General features: G+C 46.3%; 1 protein-coding gene across 10 annotated transcripts in view; it reads left to right on the top strand.

Annotated features, from left to right (window-relative positions):
• Positions 1-27,547, top strand: part of LOC142566780 (uncharacterized) — a 217,358-nt gene that overhangs the window by 185,446 nt on the left and 4,365 nt on the right. For 4 of the 10 annotated variants that reach the window (XM_075677660.1, XM_075677664.1, XM_075677665.1 and 1 more), the window contains exon 11: positions 15,890-16,011. The exons of 3 other annotated variants lie outside the window; for them this stretch is intronic. In XM_075677660.1, the coding sequence (XP_075533775.1) occupies positions 15,890-16,011 (122 nt within the window). The remainder of the gene's footprint in view (positions 1-15,889; positions 16,012-27,547) is intronic. 3 more of the 10 variants (XR_012825127.1, XR_012825128.1, XM_075677662.1) reach the window with 2 other exon arrangements.

Here is a 27,547-nt window from a genome sequence, read left to right as displayed (position 1 = left end):
CGTGTCGAAGCGGGCCGTTCGGAAGCGGTGCTGCCGCTCTGCCGCTGCGATGAAATTCCAACTTGCCCGAACCTCGCCGCTCCCGCCGCTAGTGCCGCCGCTCGAAACAGATTTCTGCGGCGCGGCGGCAGGATTCGCGAGCATTTTCGCTTGCATGTGAAACAGGCTTAAGACAGATCGAAACTATAATGTGGCTCGGAAAGAGCAACAACAAAAGCAGCATGAAAGCATGTGCAAAGATCAAGCTGATTAGCCACTGGAAGGCTCTCAGCAATGAAATTAATGCTGCTCCAACATCCATCAATACAGCCTGTACGTGTGATCACAGAACCGATCACTGATGAGCCACCCATACGAACATGTTAATGGCAAACATTCCCCGATGACTTTCAGGTCGTTACCACATCGGTCAGCTGTGAATTTTCATCATGGCAACACTGCCTATGCCATTAGGCTTAATCAGCTATGCTTTGTCGAGCGTCAGGCACTAAAGTTGCAGTTTGGTGCCAAATAAGTTGTCATCAAGTGTTGTGCACCAAGTATGCCTGGACTGCTCGCTCATTTTTTTTTTTTTTTTTTTCAATTTTGTCGTATGGCACCAGAGTTACTCGCGAGTACTGTTCTTGCATGATTTATGTAAACCATCATCAAGGGTAAGACAGAATTCAGCATGTGTGCCAATTCGGTGTGCGCACAATTGTGAGTGGTCATGGCTGTTGTGAATCGAAGTAAATGTCCGTCATAGAAACATAGGAAACATGCTTGTCATCATCATCATCATCAGCCTGGTTACGCCCACTGCAGGGCAAAGGCCTCTCCCATACTTCTCCAACAACTCCGGTCATGTACTAATTGTGGCCATGTCGTCCCTGCAAACTTCTTAATCTCATCCGCCCACCTAACTTTCTGCCGCCCCCTGCTACGCTTCCCTTCCCTTGGAATCCAGTCCGTAACCCTTAATGACCATCGGTTATCTTCCCTCCTCATTACATGTCCTGCCCATGCCCCATTTCTTTTTATTGGTTTCAACTAAAATGTCATTAACTCGCGTTTGTTCCCACAGCCAATCTGCTCTTTTCTTATCCCTTAACGTTACACCTATCATTCTTCTTTGCATAGCTCGTTGCGTCATCCTCAATGGAAGTAGAACCCTTTTCGTAAGCCTCCAGGTTTCTGCCCCGTACGTGAGTACTGGTAAGACACAGCTATTATACACTTTTCTCTTGAGGGATAATGGCAACCTGCTGTTCATGATCTGAGAATGCCTGCCAAACGCAGCCCAGCCCATTCTTATTCTTCTGATTATTTCAGTCTCATGATCCAGATCCGCCGTCACTACTTGTTCCAGTGCCTCGCTACTTATTGTAAATTGCTGTTCTCTTCCGAGACTGTTAAACATTACTTTAGTTTACTGCAGATTAATTTTTAGACCCACTCTTCGGCTTTGCCTCTCCAGGTCAGTGAGCATGCATTGCAATTAGTCCCCTGAAGCAAGGCAATATCATCAGCGAATCGCAAGTTACTGAGGTGTTCTCCATTAACTTTTATCCCCAATTCTTCCCAAGCCAGGTCTCTGAATACCTCCTGTGAACACGCTGTGAATAGCATTAGAGAGATCGTATCTCCCTGCCTGACGCCTTTCTTTATTGGGATTTTGTTGCTTTCTTTATGGAGGACAACGGTGGCTGTGGAGCCGCTATAGATATCTTTCAGTATTTTTACATACGGCTCGTCTACACCCTGGTTCCGTAATGCCTCCATGACTGCTGAGCTTTCGACAGAATCAAACGCTTTCTCGTAATCAATGAAAGCTATATATAAGGGTTGGTTATATTCTGCACATTTCTCTATCACCTGATTGATAGTGTGAATATGGTCTCTTGTTGAGTTGCCTTTACGGAATCCTGCCTGGTCCTTTGCTTGACAGAAGTCTAAGGTGTTCCTGATTCTATTTGCGATTACCTTAGTAAATAGTTTGTAGGCAACTGACAGTAAGCTGATCGGTCTATAATTTTTCAAGTCATTGGTGTCCCCTTTCTTATGGATTAGGATTATGTTAGCATTCTTCCAAGATTCCGGTACGCTCGAGGTCATGAGGCATTGCGTATACAGGGTGGCCAGTTTCTCTAGAACAGTCTGCCCACCATCCTTCAACAAATCTGCTGTTACCTGATCCTCCCCAGCTGCCTTCCCCCTTTGCATATCTCCCAAGGCTTTCTTTACTTCTTCCGGCGTTACCTGTGGGATTTCCAATTCCTCTAGACTATTTTCTCTTCCATTACCATCGTGGGTGCTACTGGTACTGTATAAATCTCTATAGGACTCCTCAGCCACTTGAACTATCTCATCCATATTAGTAATGATATTGCCGGCTTTGTCTCTTAACGCATACATCTGATTCTTGCCAATTCCTAGTTTCTTCTTCACTGCTTTTAGGCTTCCTCCGTTCCTGAGAGCATGTTCAATTCTATCCATATTATACTTCCTTATGTCAGCTGTCTTACGCTTGTTGATGAACTTCGAAAGTTCTGCCAGTTCTATTCTAGCTGTAGGGCTAGAGGCTTTCATACACTGGCATTTCTTGATCAGATCTTTCGTCTCCTGCGATAGTTTACATAGTTTACTGGTATCATGTCTAACGGAGTTACCACCGACATCCATTGCACACTCCGTAATGATGCCCACAAGATTGTCGTTCATTGCTTCAACACTAAGGTCCTCTTCCTGAGTTAAAGCCGAATACCTGTTCTGTAGCTTGATCTGGAATTCCTCTATTTTCCCTCTTACCGCTAACTCATTGATCGGCTTCTTATGTACCAGTTTCTTCCGTTCCCTCCTCAGGTCTAGGCTAATTCGAGTTCTTACCATCCTGTGGTCACTGCAGCGCACCTTGCTGAGCACGTCCACATCTTGTATGATGCCAGGGTTAGCGCAGAGTATGAAGTCTATTTCATTTCTAGTCTCGCCATTCGGGCTGCTCCACGTCCACTTTCAGCTATCCCGCTTGCGGAAGAAGGTATTCATTATCCGCATATTATTCTGTTCTGCAAAGTCAACTAATAACTCTCCCCTGCTATTCCCCCACTGCCTTGTCTCCAGCCTGCTTCTTGCCTACCTTGGCATTGAAGTCGCCCATCAGTACAGTGTATTTTGTTTTGACTTTACCCATCGCCAATTTGACGTCTTCATAGAAGCTTTAGACTTCTTAGGAGGCAGTGGCGTACACCTGCACGACCTTCAATTTGTAACTCTTATTAAGTTTCACAACAAGACCTGCTACCCTCTCGTTAATGCTATAGAATTCCTGTATGTTACCAGCTATATTCTTATTAATGAGGAATCCGACTCCTATTTCTCGTCTCTCCGCGAAGCCCTGGTAGCACAGGACGTGCCCACATTTTAGCACTGTATATGCTTCTTTTGTCCTCCTAACTTCACTGAGCCCTATTATATCCCATTTACTGCCCTCTAATTCCTCCAATAGCACTGCTAGACTCGCCTCACTAGATAACGTTCTAGCGTTAAACGTTGCCAGGTTCAGATTCCAATGGCAGCCTGTCCGGAGTTTAAAATACACTAAGTATTTTCGTTGGAAAAGGAACTAGTTGGTATTTTCGAATACTTGAAACTAACCAAACATTTTGCAACAGCCTAATGTTAAAGTCTTGCTAGTGTTCTCTGTCTGCTAAACAAAGTATTGCAAATTATCAGAAATGAAACAATGCCAAATGTTTTCAGAGTAATCCTCATACAAAATGGGTAATGCTCTGTTTTAAGCTCAGCAGCAAAAGCCGACATGACAACCATGATTTCTGCTTCTAGTCTGTCATTTAGTGTTTTTCAAAGTCTACCCATGCAGCAGATTTATCGCTGCATGCTTGTAAATTGTACTAATATAAAGAATGTTTTATTTCAAGGTGCACATGTATATAATGTGAGGAGATAAGTGTGAAACATGTCACAGAGTGTTAGTATAAGTTAAAAAGAAAGTGTCAAGACAGAAAAGTAGCAATGATCAGAGAACCTTGGGAGGCCAGCTAGGTAACTTTGTTTGCCCTTGGTTTGCTTGTTCACAGGTGGACACCTGTTTTTGTGCCCTCTGAAACATGGCACTTATGCATGCTGCGCTTGCTGTATCTTTTACGTTTCTTTCCTTTGAATACCAGAGTATTCATCGGCATACGAGGCACAGAAAGGGCGGTAATTTATGCATGAAGAGGAGGCAGGCTTCACTCTCTTAATTTGAACTTGAGGCTAGACAATAGTCAGAGGTGCTGGCCTTGGAAGGACAGAAGGAACTTTTGCACTTTGATGCAAGTCACTAGGCAGTTATAAAAAGAGGCGTCACCCTAGCATGCATCAAACAGGCATTTGAGAAAGCAATTCACTGTAGGCTGGTGCCATAATTGAGAGCAGACAAGCATGTAGCAACTGCCCACACCCAGTGGAGATTCGTAGGCGGGCAGTTCCAGCAGCTAAACCCTTTCGTAGGCTGTCCCTTTGATTTTCGGAGTGTCTCACTAGTATAGCACAGGTGGTTGTTTCCTGTGTCCCTTTCTTTTTGCCATGAAATATGTCTGCCCTCAAGCGGTGAAGATGTGCGTTTCTTTCCTCCAACAACAAGAAAACTAAGGAAACTGCAGTGAGACGCTACTTTAGATGTGTGAGAAGAATTGCCCACTTGATCACGTGGGAAGGTGGCACTCGTGAAGCCAACATCTTTCTCATCTCTCTCTGGCACGCTTTCACTCGCACCTAAAGCACACAATGCACGGGGCGCGATAGGGTCTTATCGCACTTGCACCTTATGCGGAACATGATGAGGCTCCACTTCGGTAGTCGCTCTTGTCGCATAGCGGGCGAATTGAGAGGTGCGTTTGCAAACAGCCACTTGTAATTCAATCCTTTGACCATCTGCATTCACGGAATTTTCCGTTTCCGGCTATTGTCTCGCTATTATTTCGCGGTGGCAGTGAAATTTCGTTATATTGAAATCGCATACAAACACGCTTCATTATATTGAAGTTTTAAATACACGGTGTTTTATTGACAAAAGGTTAAGAAAAGTTAAATACTTCGTTTTATCGAGAATTTCATTATATTGTCACATAGGAGTGATGGCAAAGAACACAGTAGCAATACTGTGAATGACGAAACTAACTTTTATTGGGCAAACCTGTGCCCACAAAAACAGGCTACACTTAAAGCACGATGATGGTGGCGAACACAGTTGGCGCTCATCCAAAAAAGATAAACAAGTCCGCGTGTCAATATCGAAGTTCATTATATCGAGGTTTAACGTTAATAAGTAAAAAAGTCTGTTTCACCTGAAAGGGGCGAAGTTTTAGTAGCAATAGCAAAGTATAAACAATTACATGAAGGTTCGTAGTTTTATTGGTCATATAAATTGCAGTAAACATTTGCTTACTAATTAAATTGACAAGCAGTGTGTCACATGTGCACAGGCACACATGAACAGGTCTCACTAGATGACTGCGAACACGCGTCACTATGCTGGCATGATGAAGAGTGCATGATGAAGAGTGGGAAGTGAATGCTTCGTCTGCCTCTTATTTAAACGTGTCTCTGAAGCTTGAGATTTGCAACCTCCAGCAGTGGGCATGCGGGAAGACTGTGCACATGAACTGACCAGCCATCTTGGCTCCCTTAATCTTTGCAACCATAATAGGGCAGTCAGACTGCATATGCGCTCAGCCATGAAGCCACGGCCGGCTAGAGGAGGAGACGCATGCTTATCTGCCCCCTCCACCTTGCACGCATTTGAATATGGAATGTATGAAACCACCATCCTTCTCAGCTCACTCTCACAGCACATGGCATCCACAGCACATGTCACATGAAATGCAATAGAATCTTATCTCACTTGGACTTTATACGAAGCACGATGGCAAGAGAGTGTTGGGTTTAATTCTAGTACCGCTACTCATGTTTTTCACTGTTGGTGCCACTTGAGACAGGGATAATTGGCCACAGCAAAAATGCTAAATTGGGCACTGATGCAATGCGCGCTCAGAATACAGAACCATATGTGACGTAGAATGCTTCGATGCGAATGCATGATACGCTGCAGCACACACCGCCAGATTTTGGGGGCCATGACCAGGTGAATTCACCTCTACCTCTGAATGCACTGCTCCGCCTTGGAAGCTGCTCTCTGTTGTGTGATTTGAGAGGTGCATTTGCAAGCAAGGACATGTAATTAACTAGTATTCAACCATCTGCATCCGCAGCAGCTTCCATTTATTGCCTCGGAATTCCTTCATGCCAGCAGTGAAATTTCATATGTATTGGAATTGCATATAGACACACATTGTTATATTCAGGTTCGAAATACATGGTGTTCTCTGAATAAGAAGTTATAAAAAAGTTATATTGAAATTTGTTATCTCGAGGCTTAACTGTGCTGCATAGAGCAGGCTTGACACCTTTTCAAGAGCTGTCAGCAACTTGGCTGCACACCAAAAACTGTGTGAATGCTCTGCTTATTTAGATAGGATAGAGGTACTCATTAGTGCAAATTAGTGAAATTTAAAGGGCACTAAATATAGGAAACCAAAAAAAAGATGGTTGTATAAGTAGAGTGTCCACGAACCGACGTCGAGATGGTTGCTGCGAAAGAAGGGTGCATGTGCTCGTGTATCCATGCGAGGGCAGATAAAGCTGCTGTGTTGGCCTCCTGAAGTTTTGTCTTTTCATTGTCACATTATTTTATCATATTTTTTATTGTTTCCTTGCTTCTTTTTTTTAACTTGTTATTTTAATGCTCTTTCATGCTTCTCTCACCTATCTTCATATATATTTTTACGGATGAGATGGGTTTATTTACAAGATGATTGAGGGGGCGTAGAGACGAGATCGCAGACAGTCAGGCATTTGCTACACCATGTGCAGTTCTTCAATTTCTTCTTCTTCGCCTCTGCCACGCAGTGTAACATCTTCCTCCAGAGCTGATGAAGCTCGCCGAGCGAGTTAGGGAACCACATGATTGTTACTGCTTGATTTGGAAGCCCTGTGATGGTAGTACTTCAGGCGGGCCACGTGAACCACTTGTGTGTTCCGCGACCGGCGATTATGGGAGGTCAGTTTTGCTATGGACGTAGTGGACGTCATTAATCGGTTCAGTGTCATGAATGGACCTCTATATGTTGAAATAAACTTGCAATACAAGCCCTTCTTCCATAGAGGTGTCCACAGTAAAACGTCATTGCCTATGTGCCAGGCGTCGTAGCGTGCCTTGGTTGAAACATGCAAACACAATTGCACAGACACAATGTCTGTGCTATGGATGTGTCTTCGGTCAGTGTGAATGGCAAAATAGTGTCCAAGAAAATTTGGGGGCTGTGAGCATACAACAGATAGAAAGGCGCATACCCAGTACCCAGTTACTTTGTGCTTGGCTATATTGTATGCGTACGTGACAAAGAGCAGCACGGTATCTCAATTCTTGTGATCAGCTGAGACGTACAGTGACAACATGTTGGTAAGCGTACGACTAATGCATTCGGTGAGGCAGTTTGTTTGTGGATAGTATGGCGTTGGATGGTGATAAGTAGAACTGCAAAAGCGTGGCAGGTCTTCAACTATGTCGGTGGTGAACTGCCGTCCACAGTCACATATAACAACACGTGGAACACCGTGTTGCAGGATGACAGAATGAAGCAGAAAGCATAACACATTGGAGGCAGTAGTGGAGGTAAGCGCCACAGTCTCAGTATAGCGCTTCAAGTAGTCAACACACACCCAGCAACGGCCGGTAGAGCTCTTGGGAAAGGGGCCAAGCAAGTCGATGCCAACTTTTTCAAATGTTGAAGTAGGTGGTTTCACTGGTTGCAAAAAGCCTGCAGTAGGCGTCGCTGGCCTCTTATGACAGTGGCAATCTGGACAACTGGCAATGTACTGTCTTGTGCTCTTTCATAGCTCCAGCCAATAAAAGCACTGGCGTAATCGATGAAGCATGTGAGCAAAGCCCAGGTGGGCCCACTGTGATGTCGTCATGCACGGCGCGAAGAATCGCACAGTTGTTTAGGAACGACTAGGAGCAATGAAGCTTCATCAGCAAGTAATTATTTTTTAAAGCAGGCCATCACACAGTGTGAACAGCGTGGTCTGACCTGAAGTGCGGGCAGCCTCCAATAGGGGTATCAGTGTAGGATAAACTCGGTAATGGTGCCAAGATAGTCATCAAAGTCGTCGTCGTTAGCATTGAAGTGTGGTGACAGGAGACAAGACAAGCAATCAGCATCGGTATGACACCGACTGCTCTTGTAGGCGACCGAAAAGTTGTATTCTTAAAGATGTGGCCTGACAGCATTCAAAGGTATGCGAAGGATGCCGGAACTCCGCCATGTCGACACGAACACATTCATTATTCAAGGGCCAATTTTCGCTGATACTTTGCAGTTGGCAAAGTACTGGCTGTTGAGGACAGCATACATCAAGTTTGCATTGGTGGTACTCCCGCCCTGCGTCTCTTCCTCCACCTTGTGCTTGAAAGTGCACCAATTCTTCTTTAACGAGTTGACGTACTGAGGCGATGTTGTGGGAGGTGGAGATGTCCACATTTGCGACCGTGGTCACGTTGTGAAGTGTGCCAAATTTTGATGATGATGATGATTAAAAACGTTTATTTGCTCTATTTTGCAGTGATTTTTGCGGCTTCAGATGGAGTCTTCCATCTTCTCTCCAGGGTCGGTTCCCCTAGTCCAGGGCTCCGCTGAGGGTAGCTGCCCTACGTACACGCCTTACTAGTCCTTGTTGGACTTTCAGGATGTCGCTGGATAGCATCCTCTCCCACTGTTCCGCACTCGGGTTTTTTATTATGGCTAGCCCTTCTGTTTTCTGGCAAGCCCATGTGGTATGGTATAGGGTTGGTTTGTCTCCACACCATGGGCACTTGCTCTCGTACTGCGTGGGGTAGATCTTGCTTAGCATGTTTAGGCACGAGAATGTTCCCGTTTGTAGCTGTCGCCATGCTACGGCATCTTCTCTATTTAGTTGTTTGTGAGGGGGCGGGTATTTTCGTCTGATGCCTCTGTAGTAGTTTAGTATCTCTGAATAGCTTTGGGCTACCGGCTCGGGTTCCTCAGCGGGGTCGGGATTGTTGGATGCTCGGTTTGTTGCGTGCCCTCGAGCTATCCTATCGGCCTCCTGATTTCCCGTAATGTCGGTATGTCCCGGCACCCAAACTATCGTGTGTTTGGCCTGGTTGTTGACGGTTTTGCCACTTGAGCGGAGGATGCGAAGCGCGCTGTGGCTGATTCTGCCGTTTAGGTAGTTGCGGCATGCTGCTTGTGAGTCTGTGAGTATGGTTAAGGACCTGTTGGATCGGTAGCCCTCCGCTGCCTCAAGAGCCACGGCTGCCTCTTCGGCCTCAACTACCGTACAGTTCCGAATTGATGCGCTGGTGATTTCTTTTAGGTCCGAGTTGATCACCGTTGCGACTTTGCTTTTCTTGTGGTTTCTGTCCTGAGTGTAGGTAGCAGCGTCTACGTACACTGTGTCGTGTCTAGTTGCCAGTGTTCTTTGTACATACTCTGCTCTTGCTTGTCTTCGTGCCATGTGTAGGTTCGGGTCCATATTGCTGGGTATCGGTGCTACTTTGATGGTGTTTCTGTATTCGTCCGGTATCGTCTCCGTGCTTTGTGTCTCCTTTATGGTAGCTTCACCGCCGTATCTGCTCAGGAGTCTTCTGCCCGTTGCCGATAGCTTTAGTCTTTGCATTTGCGCGATTATCTGCGCTTCTTGGAGCTCCTCGAGACTGTTGCGTAGCCCCAGGGCCAGGAGTTTGTCGGTCGATGTTGACTGCGGTAGGTGGAGCGCCGTCTTGAGGGCTTTCCTCAGGATTGCGTCCGCTTGTTCCATTTCGTGCTTCGTACAGTGGTAGTACGGGAGGCTGTACGTCACTCTACTGACCACCAGGCTTCTGACCAGTTTGAGTGTGTCTGCTTCCTTCATGCCGTGTCTTTTCCGCGAGACCCGCGTTATCATGCGGGCCACTTGGTTGGCTGCAGTTTTAAGTAGTGTTAGGGTGTGGGTACATCGTTGGTTCAATTGTATCCACATGCCTAATATCCTGATGAGCGTCTTCTCCGGGATTGGCTGTCCCTCGAGGTGGATGTTCAACTTCATGTTTACTTCCTCTGGGACTGTGCGATTCTTCTTGCCTCGCCATACTCTTAGGAGCTCGGACTTCTCCGTTGAGCAGACTAGACCCGACTATACTAGACTAGACCCGACTAGACTAGACCTTGACATATTCCTCTATGCATGTCGCAGCTTCTTGTAATCTTTCTTCCTTTTCCCTGAGTGAGCCTTTGGTGACCCATACAGTGATATCGTCGGCGTACATGGCGTGGCGTACGCCGTCAATTTGGTCTAGTTGTTGGGCCAGTCCAATCATGGCAACATTGAACAGGATGGGTGAGATGACCGATCCCTGCGGTGTGCCTTTGTTAGGGGTGTTAGGGGTGTTTTGAGAATACTCATCGCGTCTTCAGCACCTCAAAAGCACAGCAGTGATGTCTTAGATCAGTTAGAATACGCAGATCTTTCTGTGATATTGGAAAATTGTAGACATCTTCAGCCATGTCCTTCAGCAGATGCCCAACCTTATCTTCATCTGACATGCCCATGTTCACAATTCTGCACAGTTTAAATACTTCTTCAATATAAGTTATGCATGTTTACCTTGGCAACTGTACTCTTCGTGAAAGCGTGTGCTCAGCTTTCTTTCTTTTTGAAAGTGAGTCCCCGAAGCAGCCCTTGATTTCCTCAACGAACCTTTCCCATGTTGTCATTGTGCTCTTGTTATTGTTGAAACGGAGAAGTGCGGTTCTGGTGAGAAGGAAAGCAATGTTAGAAATTTGCGCCATTGAGTTCTACCCATTTTGACCGTTTACCCTTTGATAATACTTCAGCCAGTCGTCGACATCCTCATAAGCTTTGCCGGAAAAAGTGCACAGCCCTTTTTCAGGGATCCAGCAGATGACTTGCCTTGGGCACTCACTGTCTTCTTGCATGCTTGCGTCATGGCTGCCACCAGTTGCTTGTAGTTTGTTCATTTCCGTGTCTTCAGGCGGTAGTCCGACCAAGCAGTGGCTTCGTCGCAGGGTGTGTCGAAGGCGGTTGTCCAGAGCGATCTCCCAGCACCATCCACCAAAGTTGTTACGGATGAGATGGGTTTATTTACAAGATGATTGAGGGGGCTTAGAAACGAGATCACAGGCAGTCGGGCATTTTCCACACTGCCCACAGTTCATCAATCTCTTCTTCGGCTCTGCCGTGCAGTGTAACAATATGTAGGTATATGCATGCCTTGAACAGGAATAAAACTCATGATAGTTTATGCTTGGTTTTTGTTATTAGTGTGGTTTCTGTATCTTTTCTTTTTGCTTTTTTTGCAATAGTATGAATGTACAAGCCCTATTCACTGCATTGCCGAAATTTTTCTGTTCACCACTGAACAACAGAAAGCTGAGCTAGTTGGTAAGGGTTCATTATGCAAAAAAAGAGGTGAGGCGTGCAGACAGGACACAAGAGTAGAGAAGTGGACAACACGAACGCCGACTGTCAACGGAAGGGAGCACTGAGGCAAAAAAAGAAAGAAGACACAAAACTCATCTGCGCAAATGCGCAGATGGGTTTTGTGTCTTCTTTCTTTTTTTGCCTCAGTGCTCCCTTCAGTTGACAGTCGGCGTTCGTGTTGTCCAATTCTCTACTCTTGTGTCCTGTCTGCACGCCTCACCTCTTTTTTTGCATAATCACCACTGAAGCGTAGTAGTGAATCAGTGGCATAAAATGCGCATTGCGAGCATCTATATGCAAAACATGAATACATAGTGAGGGCGCAGAGAACAAGTTGAGCACAGCAGTCACCGACACAAATAGCATGCTATTGACTTTTGTGTGTGTACCATAGAGTGTCCAACAAAATTTACTAGAGGGAACTCTGCGACTAGGTTGGTTGGCACATGGATTTGTCTGACCTTGGGACGGTCTTGTGGCTCCGTTTACTATGCTTTATCTGCATTTATCAGCCCAAATTTTCAAGTTGTTTCATTTTTCTAAATACACAAACGCAATTAGTAGGGGTGGGTGAATATCAACTTTTTCGAACTTGAATGGAATATGAATTAGTCAAACAGAGACACATATGTTTACAGCAAGATTATTTATTTTGGTAAAATTAGGTGACATGCTTACTCTAACTTGTTCAAAAGGACAGCTAACTATCAGAGACAAAGGATCAGTTTTATACATAGGATCCCTGATTGTCACTTAAAAACTTCACAAATAACCTCCTAGCATATTTAGAGCCTGGTTGCAAACTAGCTTTCCAAAAACGCTAAATAAATGGTAGCCTAAAAATTTAAAAAAAATTGGGAAAAAAAAGCTTCTGAAGGACTTTTATGCCATAAACAAATGTAAATGGGCCTGTTGCAAGAAAAGCACCACTGGTTGTAGCATAAAAGATAAATCTGCTGCATGGGTAGACTTTGAAAAACATTAAATGACAGACTAGAAGCAGAAATCATGGTTGTCATGTCGGCTTTTGCTGCTGAGCTTAAAACAGAGCATTACCCATTTTGTATGAGGATTACTCTGAAAACATTTGGCATTGTTTCATTTCTGATAATTTGCAATATTTTGTTTAGCAGACAGAGAACACTAGCAAGACTTTAACATTAGGTTGTTGCAAAATGTTTGGTTAGTTTCAAGTATTCGAAAATACCAACTAGTTCCTTTTCCAACGAAAATACTTAGTGTATTTTAAACTCCGGACAGGCTGCCATTGGAATCTGAACCTGGCAACGTTTAACGCTAGAACGTTATCTAGTGAGACGAGTCTAGCAGTGCTATTGGAGGAATTAGAGGGCAGTAAATGGGATATAGTAGGGCTCAGTGAAGTTAGGAGGACAAAAGAAGCATATACAGTGCTAAAAAGTGGGCACGTCCTGTGCTACCAGGGCTTTGCGGAGAGACGAGAAATAGGAGTCTGATTCCTCATTAATAAGAATATAGCTGGTAACACACAGGAATTCTATAGCATTAACGAGAGGGTAGCAGGTCTTGTTGTGAAACTTAATAAGAGGTACAAATTGAAGGTCGTGCAGGTGTACGCCCCTGCCTCCTAAGAAGTCTAAAGCTTCTATGAAGACGTCAAATTGGCGATGGGTAAAGTCAAAACAAAATACACTGTACTGATGGGCGACTTCAATGCCAAGGTAGGCAAGAAGCAGGCTGGAGACAAGGCAGTGGGGCAGTGGGAATAGCAGGGGAGAGTTATTAGTTGACTTTGCAGAACAGAATAATATGCGGATAATGAATACCTTATTCCGCAAGCGGGATAGCTGAAAGTGGACGTGGAGCAGCCCGAATGGCGAGACTAGAAATGAAATAGACTTCATACTCTGCGCTAACCCTGGCATCATACAATATGTGGACGTGCTCAGCAAGGTGCGCTGCAGTGACCACAGGATGGTAAGAACTCGAATTAGCCTAGACCTGAGGAGGGAACGGAAGAAACTGGTACATAAGAAGCCGATCAATGAGTTAGCGGTAAGAGGGAAAATAGAGGAATTCCAGATCAAGCTACAGAACAGGTATTCGGCTTTAACTCGGGAAGAGGACCTTAGTGTTGAAGCAATGAACAACAATCTTATGGGCATCATTAAGGAGTGTGCAATACAATTCGGTGGTAACTCCGTTAGACAGGATACCAGTAAGCTATCACAGGAGACGAAAGATCTGATCAAGAAATGCCAATGTTGAAAGCCTCTAACCCTACAGCTAGAATAGAACTGGCAGAACTTTCGGAGTTAATCAACAAGCATAAGACAGCTGACATAAGGAAGTATAATATGGATAGAATTGAACATGCTCTCGGGAACGGAGGAAGCCTAAAAGCAGTGAAGAAGAAACTAGGAATAGGCAAGAATCAGATGTATGTGTCAAGAGATAAAGCCGGCAGTATCATTACTAATATGGATGAGATAGTTAGGTAGCTGAGGAGTTCTATAGAGATTTGTACAGTACCAGTGGCACCCACGACGATAATGGAAGAGGAAATAGTCTAGAAGAATTTGAAATCCCACAAGTAACGCCGGAAGAAGTAAAGGAAGCCTTGGGAGCTATACAAAGGGGGAAGGCAGCTGGGGAGAATCAGGTAACAGCAGATTTGTTGAAGAATGGTGGGCAGATTGTTCTAGAAGAACTGGCAACGCTCTATACACAATTCCTCATGACTTCGAGCGTACCGGAATCTTGGAAGAACGCTAACATAATCCTAATCCATAAGAAAGGAGACACCAAAGACTTGAAAAATTATAGACCGATCAGCTTACTGTCAGTTGCCTACAAAGTATTTACTAAGGTAATCGCAAATAGAATAAGGAACACCTTAGACTTCTGTCAAGCAAAGGACCAGGCAAGATTCCGTAAAGGCAACTCAACAAGAGACCATATTCACACTATCAATCAGGTGATATAGAAATGTGCAGAATATAACCAACCCTTATATATAGCTTTCATTGATTACGAGAAAGCGTTTTATTTTGTCGAAAGCTCAGCAGTCATGGAGGCATTACAGAACCAGGGTGTAGATGAGCCGCATGTAAAAATACTGAAAGATATCTATAGCGGCTCCACAGCCGCCGTTGTCCTCCATAAAGAAAGCAGCAAAATCCCAATAAAGAAAGGCGTCAGGCAGGGAGATACAATCTCTCCAATGCTATTCACAGCATGTTTACAGGAGCTATTCAGAGACCTGAATTGGGAAGAATTGGGGATAAGAGTTAATGGAGAATACCTTAGTAACTTGCGATTCGCTGATGATATTGCCTTGCTTAGTAACTCAGGGGACCAATTGCAATGCATGCTCACTGACCTGGAGAGGCAAAGCCGAAGGGTGGGTCTAAAAATTAATATGCAGAAAAGTAAAGTAATTTTTAACAGTCTCGGAAGAGAACAGCAGTTTACGATAGGTAGCGAGGCACTGGAAGTGGTAAAGGAATACATCTACTTAGGACAGGTAGTGACCGCGGACCCGGATCATGAGACTGAAATAATCAGAAGAATAAGAATGGGCTGGGGTGCGTTTGGCAGGCATTCTCAGATCATGAACAGCAGCTTGCCATTATCCCTCAAGAGAAAAGTGTATAACCAGCTGCGTCTTACCAGTACTCACGTACGAGGCAGAAATGTGGAGGCTTACTAAGAGGGTCCTCCTTAAATTGAGGACGACGCAACGAGCTATAGAAAGAAGAATGATAGGTGTAACGTTAAGGAATAAGAAAAAAGCAGATTGGGTGAGGGAACAAACGCGAGTTAATGACATCCTAGTTGAAATCAAGAAAAAGAAATGGGCATTGGCAGGACATGTAATGAGGAGGGAAGATAACCGGTGGTCATTAAGGGTTACGAACTGGACTCCAAGGGAAGGGAAGCATAGCAGGGGATGGCAGAAAGTGAGGTGGGCGGATGAGATTAAGAAGTTTGCAGGGACAACATGGCCACAATTAGTACACGACCGGGGTAGTTGGAGATGTATGGGAGAGGCTGTTGCCCTGCAGTGGGCGTAGCCAGGCTGATGATGATTCATTCACCCCTTCCAATTAGGTTTCTGTGTATATGCATAATTATTGCAAATTGCTGCGTTCTGTAAAGTCAGTGTTTTGTTGAAGATGAACACTATGCAGTCGCTAGGCCATTTGAAGCCGGAAGGATGAGGTTTAGGCCAATCAGTGTATACTAACCATGATTTCCGTGTTGGCTAAACCAGCCTGCTCGCTGCTCCTGTAGACCCTAGTGCCAGAGTTCCCTCTAGTAAATGATTTGCAGGCAGCTCTATGCTCACTGTGGGCCTTGGCAGCATGTTTGCCATGTTTTCACTGTGCGACTCTAGGCTGGACATGCGTACAGAATGGCTGCCATCCTGGTGGTCACGGCCGCTGGGTGCCCACTGCTGGATGACCAATGACCCCGTCCTGCGAGGTGGGTGCTGCAATAGTGAATAGAGTACAACCCAGCATGTATCACAGGTGGCTGTGGAGGGTTTCTTTTTTGACCTCACTCCTACCGTTGATGGCCCCATAATTTCTCTAGTCAGCATTTTTGGCCAGCGCTTGTATCATGGAATGAAGGCTTGCAACCAGTTGCACTTGATAAGTAGCAAGGTCTGGTTGTAGTACTGCCGTGTGTCTAATGTTATGCCATCAGTCTGTGCTTTTGAAGGCACACTTTCCATTCTGTTGCCAACTCTATGGCTGCATTGTAAAGGCAAACTGGCAGCCATTGCTCGTGCAGTGTGCCACAATTCCGCAATTTCTATTGAAAAATGTTTGCATGCAATTGGACCTGTGCGAAAAAAATTGCCTGATATGCGCAAAGTGTGCTTCTTGTCAGTAATGCTTTACATCGCAAAAATTTCTCAAGTGGCTGGGTGTTTTCCCAAGTGTACTGCACTGCATTTAGAGTAGTTCATTGTGTTCCCATACCTCAGTATGCTCAAGTAGTTGAAGCACCAGAATGGCAACAGTTAAAGCAACAAAATGCACTGAAGAATTCACGATTCTCATCCCCTTAAGGGATCTTCTCTTTCATTTGCATTTGCAAGTCAAGGTCATCATATTCATCACAATAGTTCTCAAGAGAAGCTTGTGGACTCGCTGCCTTCTGTTGGATGACTTCTGCTCATCGTTGGTGATACAAAAGTCAACAGTGTCTGGGGCAAGAATGTGCATAGGACACTTGCAGTGGCGATATTTTTTCACCTCTAGGCTGGTCTGAGGAGCATCACTATCTGTTTGACCTGAGCCACCTTGTGGATATCAACAGGATAGCTTGAATCTAGCCAATCTGTTGTGCCTCACACCCCTGTCACCCGAGCATGGTTGCCCTCATGTTGACCATTGCTGTGATCCCCCTCGGTTGTGCAGCAAGTGCCCGACTTCCAGCCAACTCCTGCACCATAATTCGTGTACTGCACAGAATTTCCAACCCTTCAGGTCATAGGGCACTCAATACCTGCAGGTGCAATTGAATGCGACTTGATGCTACGCAACATGCAGCGATGTTTGAGGTCATGAGGATAGCAGCCAGCATTTTGTCATTTGGCAGAGCGGTATGCCAATAGTGAAACTCAATCTAAGGTGGTACTTGAGCATGGGATTCTTGCATAGAGTCAATTGTTTGCTCTGCACTTTCGATCAACCCGTTTGACTGCAGGTGAAAAGTGACCATTTTCTGTCAGCAAGGGCAGAAACTGAGTGAATTATGGTGCATTATCTGAGGCAACAGTCCAGGGAAGTCGAAGTCTACTGAACAGTGTTTTGCACGCTAGCTCTCTTCAGTGGGCTCATCTCTGTGCACTGTGTGCGAGTCGATAGTTATGCCCATCAACACGGCCCCGTGCACCCTGAGTCATGGAACTTTGGCTACTGTCATGCTGCAGCACTGTACGCACACCGGACACATCATGACAAGAAATTTTGTCTCTTTGTCCAGCACCTGATACCGGAGAATCGGATGCACTAAGTTTATTGGCATGATTCTTTGGTGCGTGTCATGCATAGCACGACTAGTTTCCCCCTGGCGACTGAAGTACTGGATGACGGCCCTAGTAGGTGACGCGATTACTGGATGCCAATTCACGTCTCTTGAAAAAGAATGGGCATAAGTCTTCATTTGACCCCCTTCTGAGGCCAGCCATCATGGATGTAAGCAGTTACTGTCAACTTGTGTTACCATGGCTGTTACCATGGTCATGCTGAAAGCACTTGGAAAGGCAGCACATTTTATGTGGTAGCAGCAGGAACCAATGTTCCATCTGTGTGGCTGAAAAGTCCCAATAGCAGCTTTCGATCGTTGTTGTGGTGTGTTTACCTTACCAGGGCAATTGGGGTGTGCGAGTCAAAGCTGACCAGCTTGGCTTTGTTGTCGATTCAGTGATGTAAAACAGCACTGATGTCACAAGATCATGTGTCCAGTTCCAAGATAGGAGGCTTTCCCTAATTGCAGTGGGTTAAGAAACTTGGTCCTTCTTTTTAAGAGCTTCATTTTTTCAAATGCTGCTCATCTTGATCTCCATTACCAGTGTGTGTTTTTCTTTAGTAGCTCGTAGAGCGGGGCAAGAGGCATGGCCAGATTATCCATAAACACGTAACATGAAGGAACACAACTCACATATGACTTGGCATTTTGAATGGCAATTGAGTGCTGCGGGTAAAAGACCATATGCCCGAGGAGAAAGCTGCACACTGAAACCACCTCGCATGGCTTGTTGTTCTCGTCGCCCACAGTGATGTCATCTAAGTACACCAGAACACCCAGTACAGCCTGTACAGCCTGCTTCGTCTAGAAAATGGCAAGACACCTCAAAAGGACGTTGGATAATTAGTAGGGCTGTGCAAATACTCGAATATTCTATTTCGAATCAAACAGTGAACGTACGAATAATTCAATTCACACATCGAATATCTAATATTCGATATCTCAAATATTCGATTTTTCAAATATCTGTACGTTTGGTGAACGGCCCAGCTATGGTCTGTGCCCTGATGCGCACAGCATTCTGACAGCGCGTGATACCTATCAGTACAAGGTTCGACCAGGTCGACGATACCGATAGAAACGATGAATGCTACATGAACAGAGGAGCAACAAAAGCAGTGCGTGTGGAACGCACGGAAGCATGTGCGATGATTGGGCCGATTAGCCACTGGAAGGCATGATCATAATATTGAATATGCGGGTTCAATGTTCATATATACATATTTGCGTAGTTCGGAGAATTCTACCCAAATGCAAGCCCACAGACCAACTTGGCACGCATGCTTGCAGTAGTTACCGGCTGCTCAACCACGGACCAAAATGCCACTTCAGCAGTCGTCAATCGAACCCATACGCATGATTTGGAGACCGATCACTGATGAGCCACCCGTTTGAACGTACTAGCAACAATCTTTGCATGATAGTTTGCGACCCATTATCACATCAGCTGGCAGCAAATTTTCATCACGGCCACTCCACTGGCCACACTGTCCAGCCCAATAAGCCTAATCGGAGCTGCATTCTCGGGTGTCAATGACTAAAGTTACGGTTATTGAATCAATGCAGATCTATTCACAGTGGTCACACAACCCTCATAAAGCCGACAAACCGCCTCGCCGACGAAAGCGAGTGCATGGAATGACCATTACATGTTCACGGCCACACCATCTTTGCGATTACTGTACAGTAGCCTCTCGTTTCGAATGCCATTCGTAGGCGCACAAGGGTTTCATTTTGTAGCTTCGAATGACCTGTCAAAGGATTAGCTTTGAAGTTACATGGCAGGCTTGAAAATATTATTATGTGGGAAGACACAGACGAGAAGCTATATCTTGCTGGTGAAGCAGCGCACTGACACGGACACAGTGAAGACAAACAGGAACAGACGACACTCTTGTTTGCACGCACCGACACAACACAGTTTGTCTTCACTGTGTCCGTGTCAGTGTGCTGCTTCACCAGCAAGGTATGATGATCACTCACCAACTAGCCCAACTTTCCACTTTAGAGAAGCTATATACAATTATACTTAGACATGAATACGCCACACTTGGCCAAGAGGTAATTGCCCACACTAGCCTCTAATCATTGTGGTCGTCTTCACACTACTGGCCTCTTCGTGTCATCGTAAATATTAATCCGTAGCACTACCCCCGATGGCAAAAGTGTCGTCCCGGAGCAATCAAAGGCCAGGCTTGGAAGCAGTGTAGTAGGCCTTGAGCCTACTGACATGCACGACATCACTGGATGCCAAAGTAGAGGGTGAGGTAGAACTGACAGGAGAACTTTCTGACATGACGAGAGGGTGACCGCAGGAGCACAAGCACGCCATGCGAAAACTGTGCCTCACAGTGGCAGGCATTGTACAGTTGCTGGTGACTGGTTTGCGAGGCCATCAGTTGAGTACGGCAAGCTGCCGTGCACAGTCCGTCATGGCAGTGGCGCTGTGCACATACTCACTTGTTGGGATAGCAGCAGGAGGAAGTGCAATATCAAGGGTCAAGGTCGGTTCGCGACCATACAATAAATAAAACGAAGAAAAACTGGCGGTGTCGTGACGAGAAGAATTACAGGCAGATGTGATTTAAAGAAAGGCAATGTCCCAGTCATGGTGGTCCTTCAAAACGTACTTGGACAGCATATCCGTGTGTGTACAGTTCAACCACTCTGCCTGTCCATTGGTTTGAGGATGATATGAGGTGGTCAGCTTCCGTTGAGTGCAGTAGGAACACACAATGTCGGCAACGACTTTCAACAAAAAGTAAGCAGCTGTCACGAGGTGCCATGAAGCAAGATAATGTCATGCAAGAGAAAGTCTGAGATGTCAGTGATGCAACTGGTTGGGAGAGCCCGTGTGATGGCGCATTGGGTGGCGTAATCAATTGCAGCATCTGCCCATTTGTTCCCAGAGGATGACATGGGAAAGCGGCCAAGGAAGTCTAATCCAACCAGGGAGAATGGTTCCACAGGGACGGTGGTCGGCTGGAGATGACCAGCAGGTAGCACCTGAGGCGTTTTCCAATGCTGGCTGGAATCACAGGCAGCAACATAGCGTTGGATGGAGCGAGCAAGACTGGGCCAATAGAAGCGGCGGCGGATGCGGTCTTGCATGCGAGATACTCCAAAGCATCCTGCAGTGGGGGCGTCATGGAGCTCAAAGAGCACAGTCCGTCGCAGATGTTTGGGTGCAACAAGAAGAAAATCAGGTCTGCCAAGGAGAAAGTTCCTCTGGTACAGAATATCAGCAAATAGCGGCTTTGGTAGGTGAAGAGTGTAGACGCTCGAAGAGTGCTCAGAGCAACAAGTCCTGGTACTGCTAATCAGCAATGTTAGCAAAGGCAGCCAAAGAAAAGTACTGTTGGTGGTGCTACATTTGGTGGTGTCAGGCTCGTTGACCGGGTAGCGAGACAGGCAATCAGCATCCTTGTGTAGACAGCCAGATTTGTAGATGACAGAATATGAATATTCTTGTAGGCATAATGCCCAGCAACCAAGTCATCCTGTAGGATCTTTCAGTGAGTACAACCAGCAGAGTGCTTGATGGTCTGTGACAACTGAAAGGGGTCAGCCATACACGTATAGGCGGAATTTCACAACCGCCCAAACTAGGGCTGGATACTCATGCTCAATGATGGAATAGTTGCGCTCGGAGGTTGAGAGGAGCCTGCTGATGTAAGTGACAACACAGTCGTTGCCGCACTCGTGTTGTGCTAGTACTGTGCCAATTCCATGGCCGCTGACATCGGTACGAACTTCGGTAGGTGCAGATGGATCAAAATGGGCCTTAACAGGTGGCATTGTGAGAAGGTGGATTCAATGCAAGAACGCAAAGGCCTCATTATTGCCCCACTTGAAAGAGGCATCTTTCTTCAAAAGCTCAGTTAGTAGTTACATTATGGCCGCAAAATTTTCACGATGTGGCGGAAGTACAACCAAAGGCCAATGAAGCTTTACACATCCTTGACACACTTCGGAACAGAGAAGTACCTAAAAGCATGGATTTTGCCTGGGTCCGGTCCGGTCCACAAAAAAACTAGTCACCGCAATGCTTCGTTGCACTGCGGATGGGCACAAGCTGCTGCGGTATCTTATCTTCAGACGGAAGATGCTCCTGAAAGGAATCGTGTTTCAGAGTGGCGTGATTGTGCGCGCAAATGAAAAAGGTTGGATGACCATGGACTTGGTCGCTGACTGGATTGATAATGTTTGGCGGAAGAGACCCGGCGGCAGTATGGGTCTGCATGGGATGCTTGTGCTCGACGCGTTCAGGTGCCACCTTGACCAGCAGATCAAGGACAAGCCAGCTGCATGCAACACCGACCTTGTCGTGATACCCAGCGGCATGACATCGCAGCTCCAGCCGGTCAATGTTTGTTTGAACAAGCCAGTGAAAGATAGAATTCGGGCGCTCTACACCAAATGACTTGTCAGTGGCTGCCACGAATTCACGCCCGCCAATAAAATGAAGCGTGCCTTGCTGCAGGACTTTGCTGAATGGGTGAAAGATGCATGGTGCACGATCCTGTCTGCCATGAACAGCACCGGAGATGAAATGCTTTGGTCTGTTGATAGCGATAAGGAGTTGTCTGATAGCGACGACGAGTGATATCTGTTGCCCCACGCGACTCGTACCGGCGCAGTGAAAACCTTGGCGGCAAGGTTCGCCGCTTCCATTTATGTATTTATTCATCGCAACTTTAGTGTATTGGGAATAAATGTGTTTTTTCCAAATGAGAGAAAATAGTATTTCTGTATGAAAGCATGAGGTGCGCGTTACAATCGAGGGCGCGTTAGAATCAAGTGAATAGGGTAATCCTTGAATGAGCAAAGCTGAGCCAGAGACGTCCTGCATGGCAGCATTTGGGTCATCAAGCCGAAATTTACCACTGGCAGGCAGATGCAGTTTGCCGTAATAGATAAAACTGTACGAGGTACTGTTATACCGTGTGTTAGGAGAACGTATTGCGTGGGAGTCGTGATGTAGTGACCATCGAGCACTGGGGGGAATGACACAAAGTCAACATAAGTCAGTGCTGTAGGTGGCAAGCGAACGAAGTCTGCAGAACTGAGGCGACTGGGAGGTGGCTCAGTGGAATCAAGAACAGGCAGGTCAAGGCAGAGAGTACCGGCTGAGCAGTCTGTGAGAGCAAAATGCGCAGAGAGGAAGTCCAGGCAGAGAATGATGTTGTGGGGACAGTGGGCGATGATGATGAAGAGAACGATAGTGGAGCGATTGGCAAAGGAGACTCGGTTGGCACTCATACCAATTACAGGAGCTGTTCCGCCGTCAGCGACATGGACAACAAGCATCGTGGCGAGTTATTATTTTCTTGAGGAGGTTCCGAAGGTCAGCGCTCATGAGAGATATATGCACCCCAGTGTCTATAAGAGTAAACACAGGAACGCCGTCAACTTGCACTTCAAGAAGGTTCATATGAGTGGCCAGCATCAGTAGAGGATTTGTCTGCATAGAGAGCAATGCAGCATCACCTCGAGGCACTGCATCATTCAGTTTTCTGCCTGCAAGCGTCCTAAGGAAATTGGGGGAATATGAGTGACAGGGCTGGGGGCGAGCGAGTTTGTCGGCGTAGGGGCAAAGGCGACCGTGAATAGGGGCAGTTCAGTGGCGGCATTATCGGACCGTGCGGTACAGGGACGAGAAGGGCTGTTTGGGCAAAAGTAGCCAGTATAGGTGGCCTCGGCCGGCGCATTACAGCGACTGTGACAGTGGGAAGAAATGTGCACAATTTGGCAGCAGTGAAAACAAATTGGCTTGTTAGCTGGTTGGCTGGTTGCAGAAACGTGGTGAGTAGTAAGATGTGGGACAGGGCGGAATCGAAGAATTTGGCCAGGCATCAGGGCAATGGGCCAAGCAGATGGAGTGAAGACCCATGTTGGCAAACTCTTGGCGGACAACTGCCTGAATCGGGGAGACCATGACTGCAGGCGCGTTGGAGGAGCAGGATTCAAAGGCAGCCGGATAGGCGGCCTCAGTCTTTTGCCGGACGATCCGAGTAACATCGCCAGTGTTGTTGGGATGGGGAGCGTCGGCACAGGAAGATGTCACCGCAGTGTTTTATGGACAGGCAAACTGTTGGTCAATACATTGGCTTTTTGCGAGTTTCAGGCAGCAGCACTCTTTCATAACTGCATCCACTGTTGCCACATTGTTGAAGACAAGCAAGTTGAAGGCGTCATCAGCAATTCCTTTCAGAATGTGGGAAACCTTGTTGCACGAACATCACACGAATGTGCCATGGGCGCCAACCATGGTTGACGTGTACGGTGCCAATGACCACATGGAGCGGTGCCGAGTGACGTAATGTGCTTTCCCTGCTTTTATCTGTCGTGCAGATTGGCCTTATAACGAGCTGACAATAACCCACAAAAACCACCTGCCATAAAGGCGAAAATCCTCCTGTTTTCTGAAAGAAAATGGGAAAGCAATTCTTCCTAAGCAATAGAAGATTGCCATTAAGCATAGCATGGCCCACTATTAAACTGAAAACCTCATGGGCATTTTGGAAAATGTTGCTATTTCTTCAGCTTCAGAGGGAAAAAATCACTTAATTCTATTTGACAGTAGTAGTAGTAGTAAACTTTATTTTAAAAAAAAAAATCTGATTGTATGCGTCTTTCAGGTTGATGCCACTGAAGACTTTTCCTCAACTCATGATCAATTTTAGGCAGTGTAGATCATTCCATACAGCATGCTGCATTGGCAGCTAATTTGAAATATTGCACAGTCAAGTGCCCCCCCCCCCTTTTTTTTCTTAACAATCAATTTTGTTATTTGTGCTGTGACGAAGAAGATCGGCAGGCTAAAAAGCCCCGTTGCCATTGCATGGCTCATACCCAGTTCGTTCACTGGCTGCGCCCTAGCTGCTGCTGCTGCGTCGGTCGCTGCTTCTCTACGACATGAATAAACCCCCTTTGGCCGCTCTCGAGGCATCGCCTCCTCAGTCACTGCCGCATTCTTTTAAGCCAGCTATTGCCAGTGACCTTACGACGACGCAGCGCTATGAACTTCTTCACTTGCTCGAAGGCTTCTCTTCTTCCTTTGACTGCCAAGCAACATCCCTCGGCCGCATAACGATTGTCTCGCACGCCATCGACACTGGGAGCCATGCACCCATTCGGCAGCATCCCTACCGAGTATCGGTGACCGAAAGACGTGTTATCAATGACCAGGTGAACGATATGCCAAAACCGCCGCCTTGCCTGCTGCACCAGCAAAAGACGTTGCCTCATTCATTCTGAACAACTTTGTTCTCCGCCATGGCGCACCCCGTGAACTGCTGAGCGATCGGGGTCGCGTATTTCTCTTGGACGTCCTGCAGTCACTCCTATCTGAATGCCAAATTATTCACCGCACTACTACTGCTTATCATCCACAAAGCAATGGCTTAACAGAACGATTCAACAGAACTCTTGGTGACATGCTATCAATATATGTTGCGTCTGACCACTCCAACTGGGATCTTGTACTTCCATTCGTCCCGTACGCCTATAACACTGCCTCTCAAGCCACAACCAGATTCTCACCATTCTTTCTGCATTATGGCCGCCATCCCTCCAGCACTATTGATACTGTTCTCCCGTACCGGCCGGACCCTGCTGAGCGCTCACCTGTTTCTACGGTCGCTCAGTACGCCGAGAAATGCCGACAACTGGCCCGTTCTTTGACGTCTGCTCAACAGTGCCGCCAAAAAGAGCGCCATGACCTCAGCCCACCCCCTCACTCCTTCCCTATCGACTCACTGGTGTGGCTTTGGGTACCACCTGTTGCTGCCCCTGGCCTTTCGTCCAAGCTCCTCCTGAAGTACCATGGGCCCTACCGCGTGGTTGCGCAACCATCACCTGTTAATTACGTGGTCGAGCCCATGTCACCATCTCCCGATCTGCGTCGTTGGGGATGAGAGACTGTGCACATTGACCGGCTGAAGCCGTATTATGATCAGCTCACCTCTTCCTAGATCGCCAGGATGGCTACTCTTCAATTACGGGGGTGATTGTGACGAAGAAGATCGGCAGGCTAAAAAGCCCTGTTGCCATAGCGTGGCTCATGCCCAGTTCGTTCACTGGCTGCGCCCTAGCTGCTGTTGCCGCGTTGGTCGCTGCTTCTCTACGACACGAATAAGCCCCCTTTACAGTGCCAAGTTTTAAGAAAACAGCTATAACTACATCATGCAACTGAACACGTCTTGTCTAGTAATAGCGTCAGTTGCATCAGAAGAACTTCGTTTTGGCCTAGTTGCTCTTTACGGCATATCATATTGACCGCAAATAAAGATGGGGACAGTGAAAGAGAACACAAGAACGACACGGGCGGTAACTTTCAACTGGTTTATTCACGGCAACCCGTGGGCATATATAGACAAATAGAACATGCGCAGAACGCAGCAAACAAGAACACTCATCAGCCTAGTGGGGCAACCAAATATAAAAAAAAATCCCTCTCTGATTGAAACAACTTAATGGAAGTGTCACTAACACAGTCTTGGTCTTTCTTTTTTATGTGATATGCCTCCATCAGTTTGCATGCAGTCTGGTCCTGGTTTCTCCCCAGAATCTTTATCTCCTTAAAAAGTGGTGCACAGGGGCAGGCATTGCAGTGCGCCAGGTAAGTGCGCCAATTCATCTTTCGTTAATTTTGTTCATGTTCTCTGGCTCGATCATTCAGGAACCGTCCTTTCTGCCCTATGTAGGACTTGCCACACGCCAGGGGGATTTTGTACACAACTCCTACATTGCATTTTGCATACGGCTTGGTATGGTTCTTGCCACAGCCTTGCCTTCCTTTAGGATCATGAGAGGTGTGAGGGTAGAGCCGCGCCAGCTTAAAAGGGGCTGAAAAGACAAGGAGGACTCCAAACCTGCCTGCCACCTTCCTTAGGTTGTGAGTGACCCTGTGAATATACGGTACCACTTCAGGTCTTGCGGCCCTCCTGCAGAAGGTAAAAGGATCTAGGAGCAAAGTAAGGGTGAGGACGACTACTATGGCCGACTACTACGAAATCCCCCTGGCGTGTGGCAAGTCCTACATAGGGCATACAGGATGGTGCCTGAATGATCGAGCTAGAGAACATGAACAAAATTAACGAAAGATGAATTGGCGCACTTACCTGGCGCACTGCAATGCCTGCCCCTGTGCACCACTTTTTAAGGAGATAAAGATTTTGGGGAGAAGCCAGGACCAGACTGCATGCAAACTGATGGAGGCATATCACATAAAAAAGAAAGACCAAGACTGTGTTAGTGACACTTCCATTAAGTTGTTTCAATCGGAGAGAGATTTTTTTTTATAATTGGTTGCCCCACTAGGCTGATGAGTGTTCTTGTTTGCTGCGTTCTGCGCATGTTCTATGTGTCTATATATGCCCACGGGTTGCCGTGAATAAACCAGTTGAAAGTTACCGCCCGTGTCGTTCTTGTGTTCTCTTCCACTGTCCCCATCTTTATTTGTGGTCAGTATGATATGCGTCAATTGCACAGTGTCAGCTCACAAGCCTTGGCCTTCCCTTGCTGCTGTTCAAACACTTTCATGGCCTCAACACATTCAGTTGAGAGCACCCCAGTAGAGTTAACCTTAATATAGCAGACATAAAAATTGGCATTCAACTTCATTCCATCAAAGTTTTGTTGCATTGAAATACGTCACATTCTTTATAAGGGCTGCATGCTTAAATATTGGAGAAATTATCTGTGCATGCACCACATGCCTCTTTATCTCCACATGGTATCAACGTGGTGCATCTGCAGTTGCTTGATGGTGTAGACAACACCACAAAATGTATTTGCTGGCACCCTGCAGATTGTCTCACACTGTGCATGCCAAGGCTTTCTATGCTTTAAATGCATAGTCCTGCCTTCGAAGTCTTTCCACGCTTCCGGTGTAGGAACCAATGCATGCTCCATATACGAAAAAAAAAAAAAGGCATTGGTATATGCTTGGGGTGTGTAACAAACGCCTCTCCTA

Source organism: Dermacentor variabilis, unplaced genomic scaffold (genome assembly GCF_050947875.1).
Source record: "Dermacentor variabilis isolate Ectoservices unplaced genomic scaffold, ASM5094787v1 scaffold_13, whole genome shotgun sequence".
Classification (NCBI taxonomy): domain Eukaryota; kingdom Metazoa; phylum Arthropoda; class Arachnida; order Ixodida; family Ixodidae; genus Dermacentor; species Dermacentor variabilis.
This window is presented reverse-complemented; position numbering and strand designations above follow the sequence as displayed.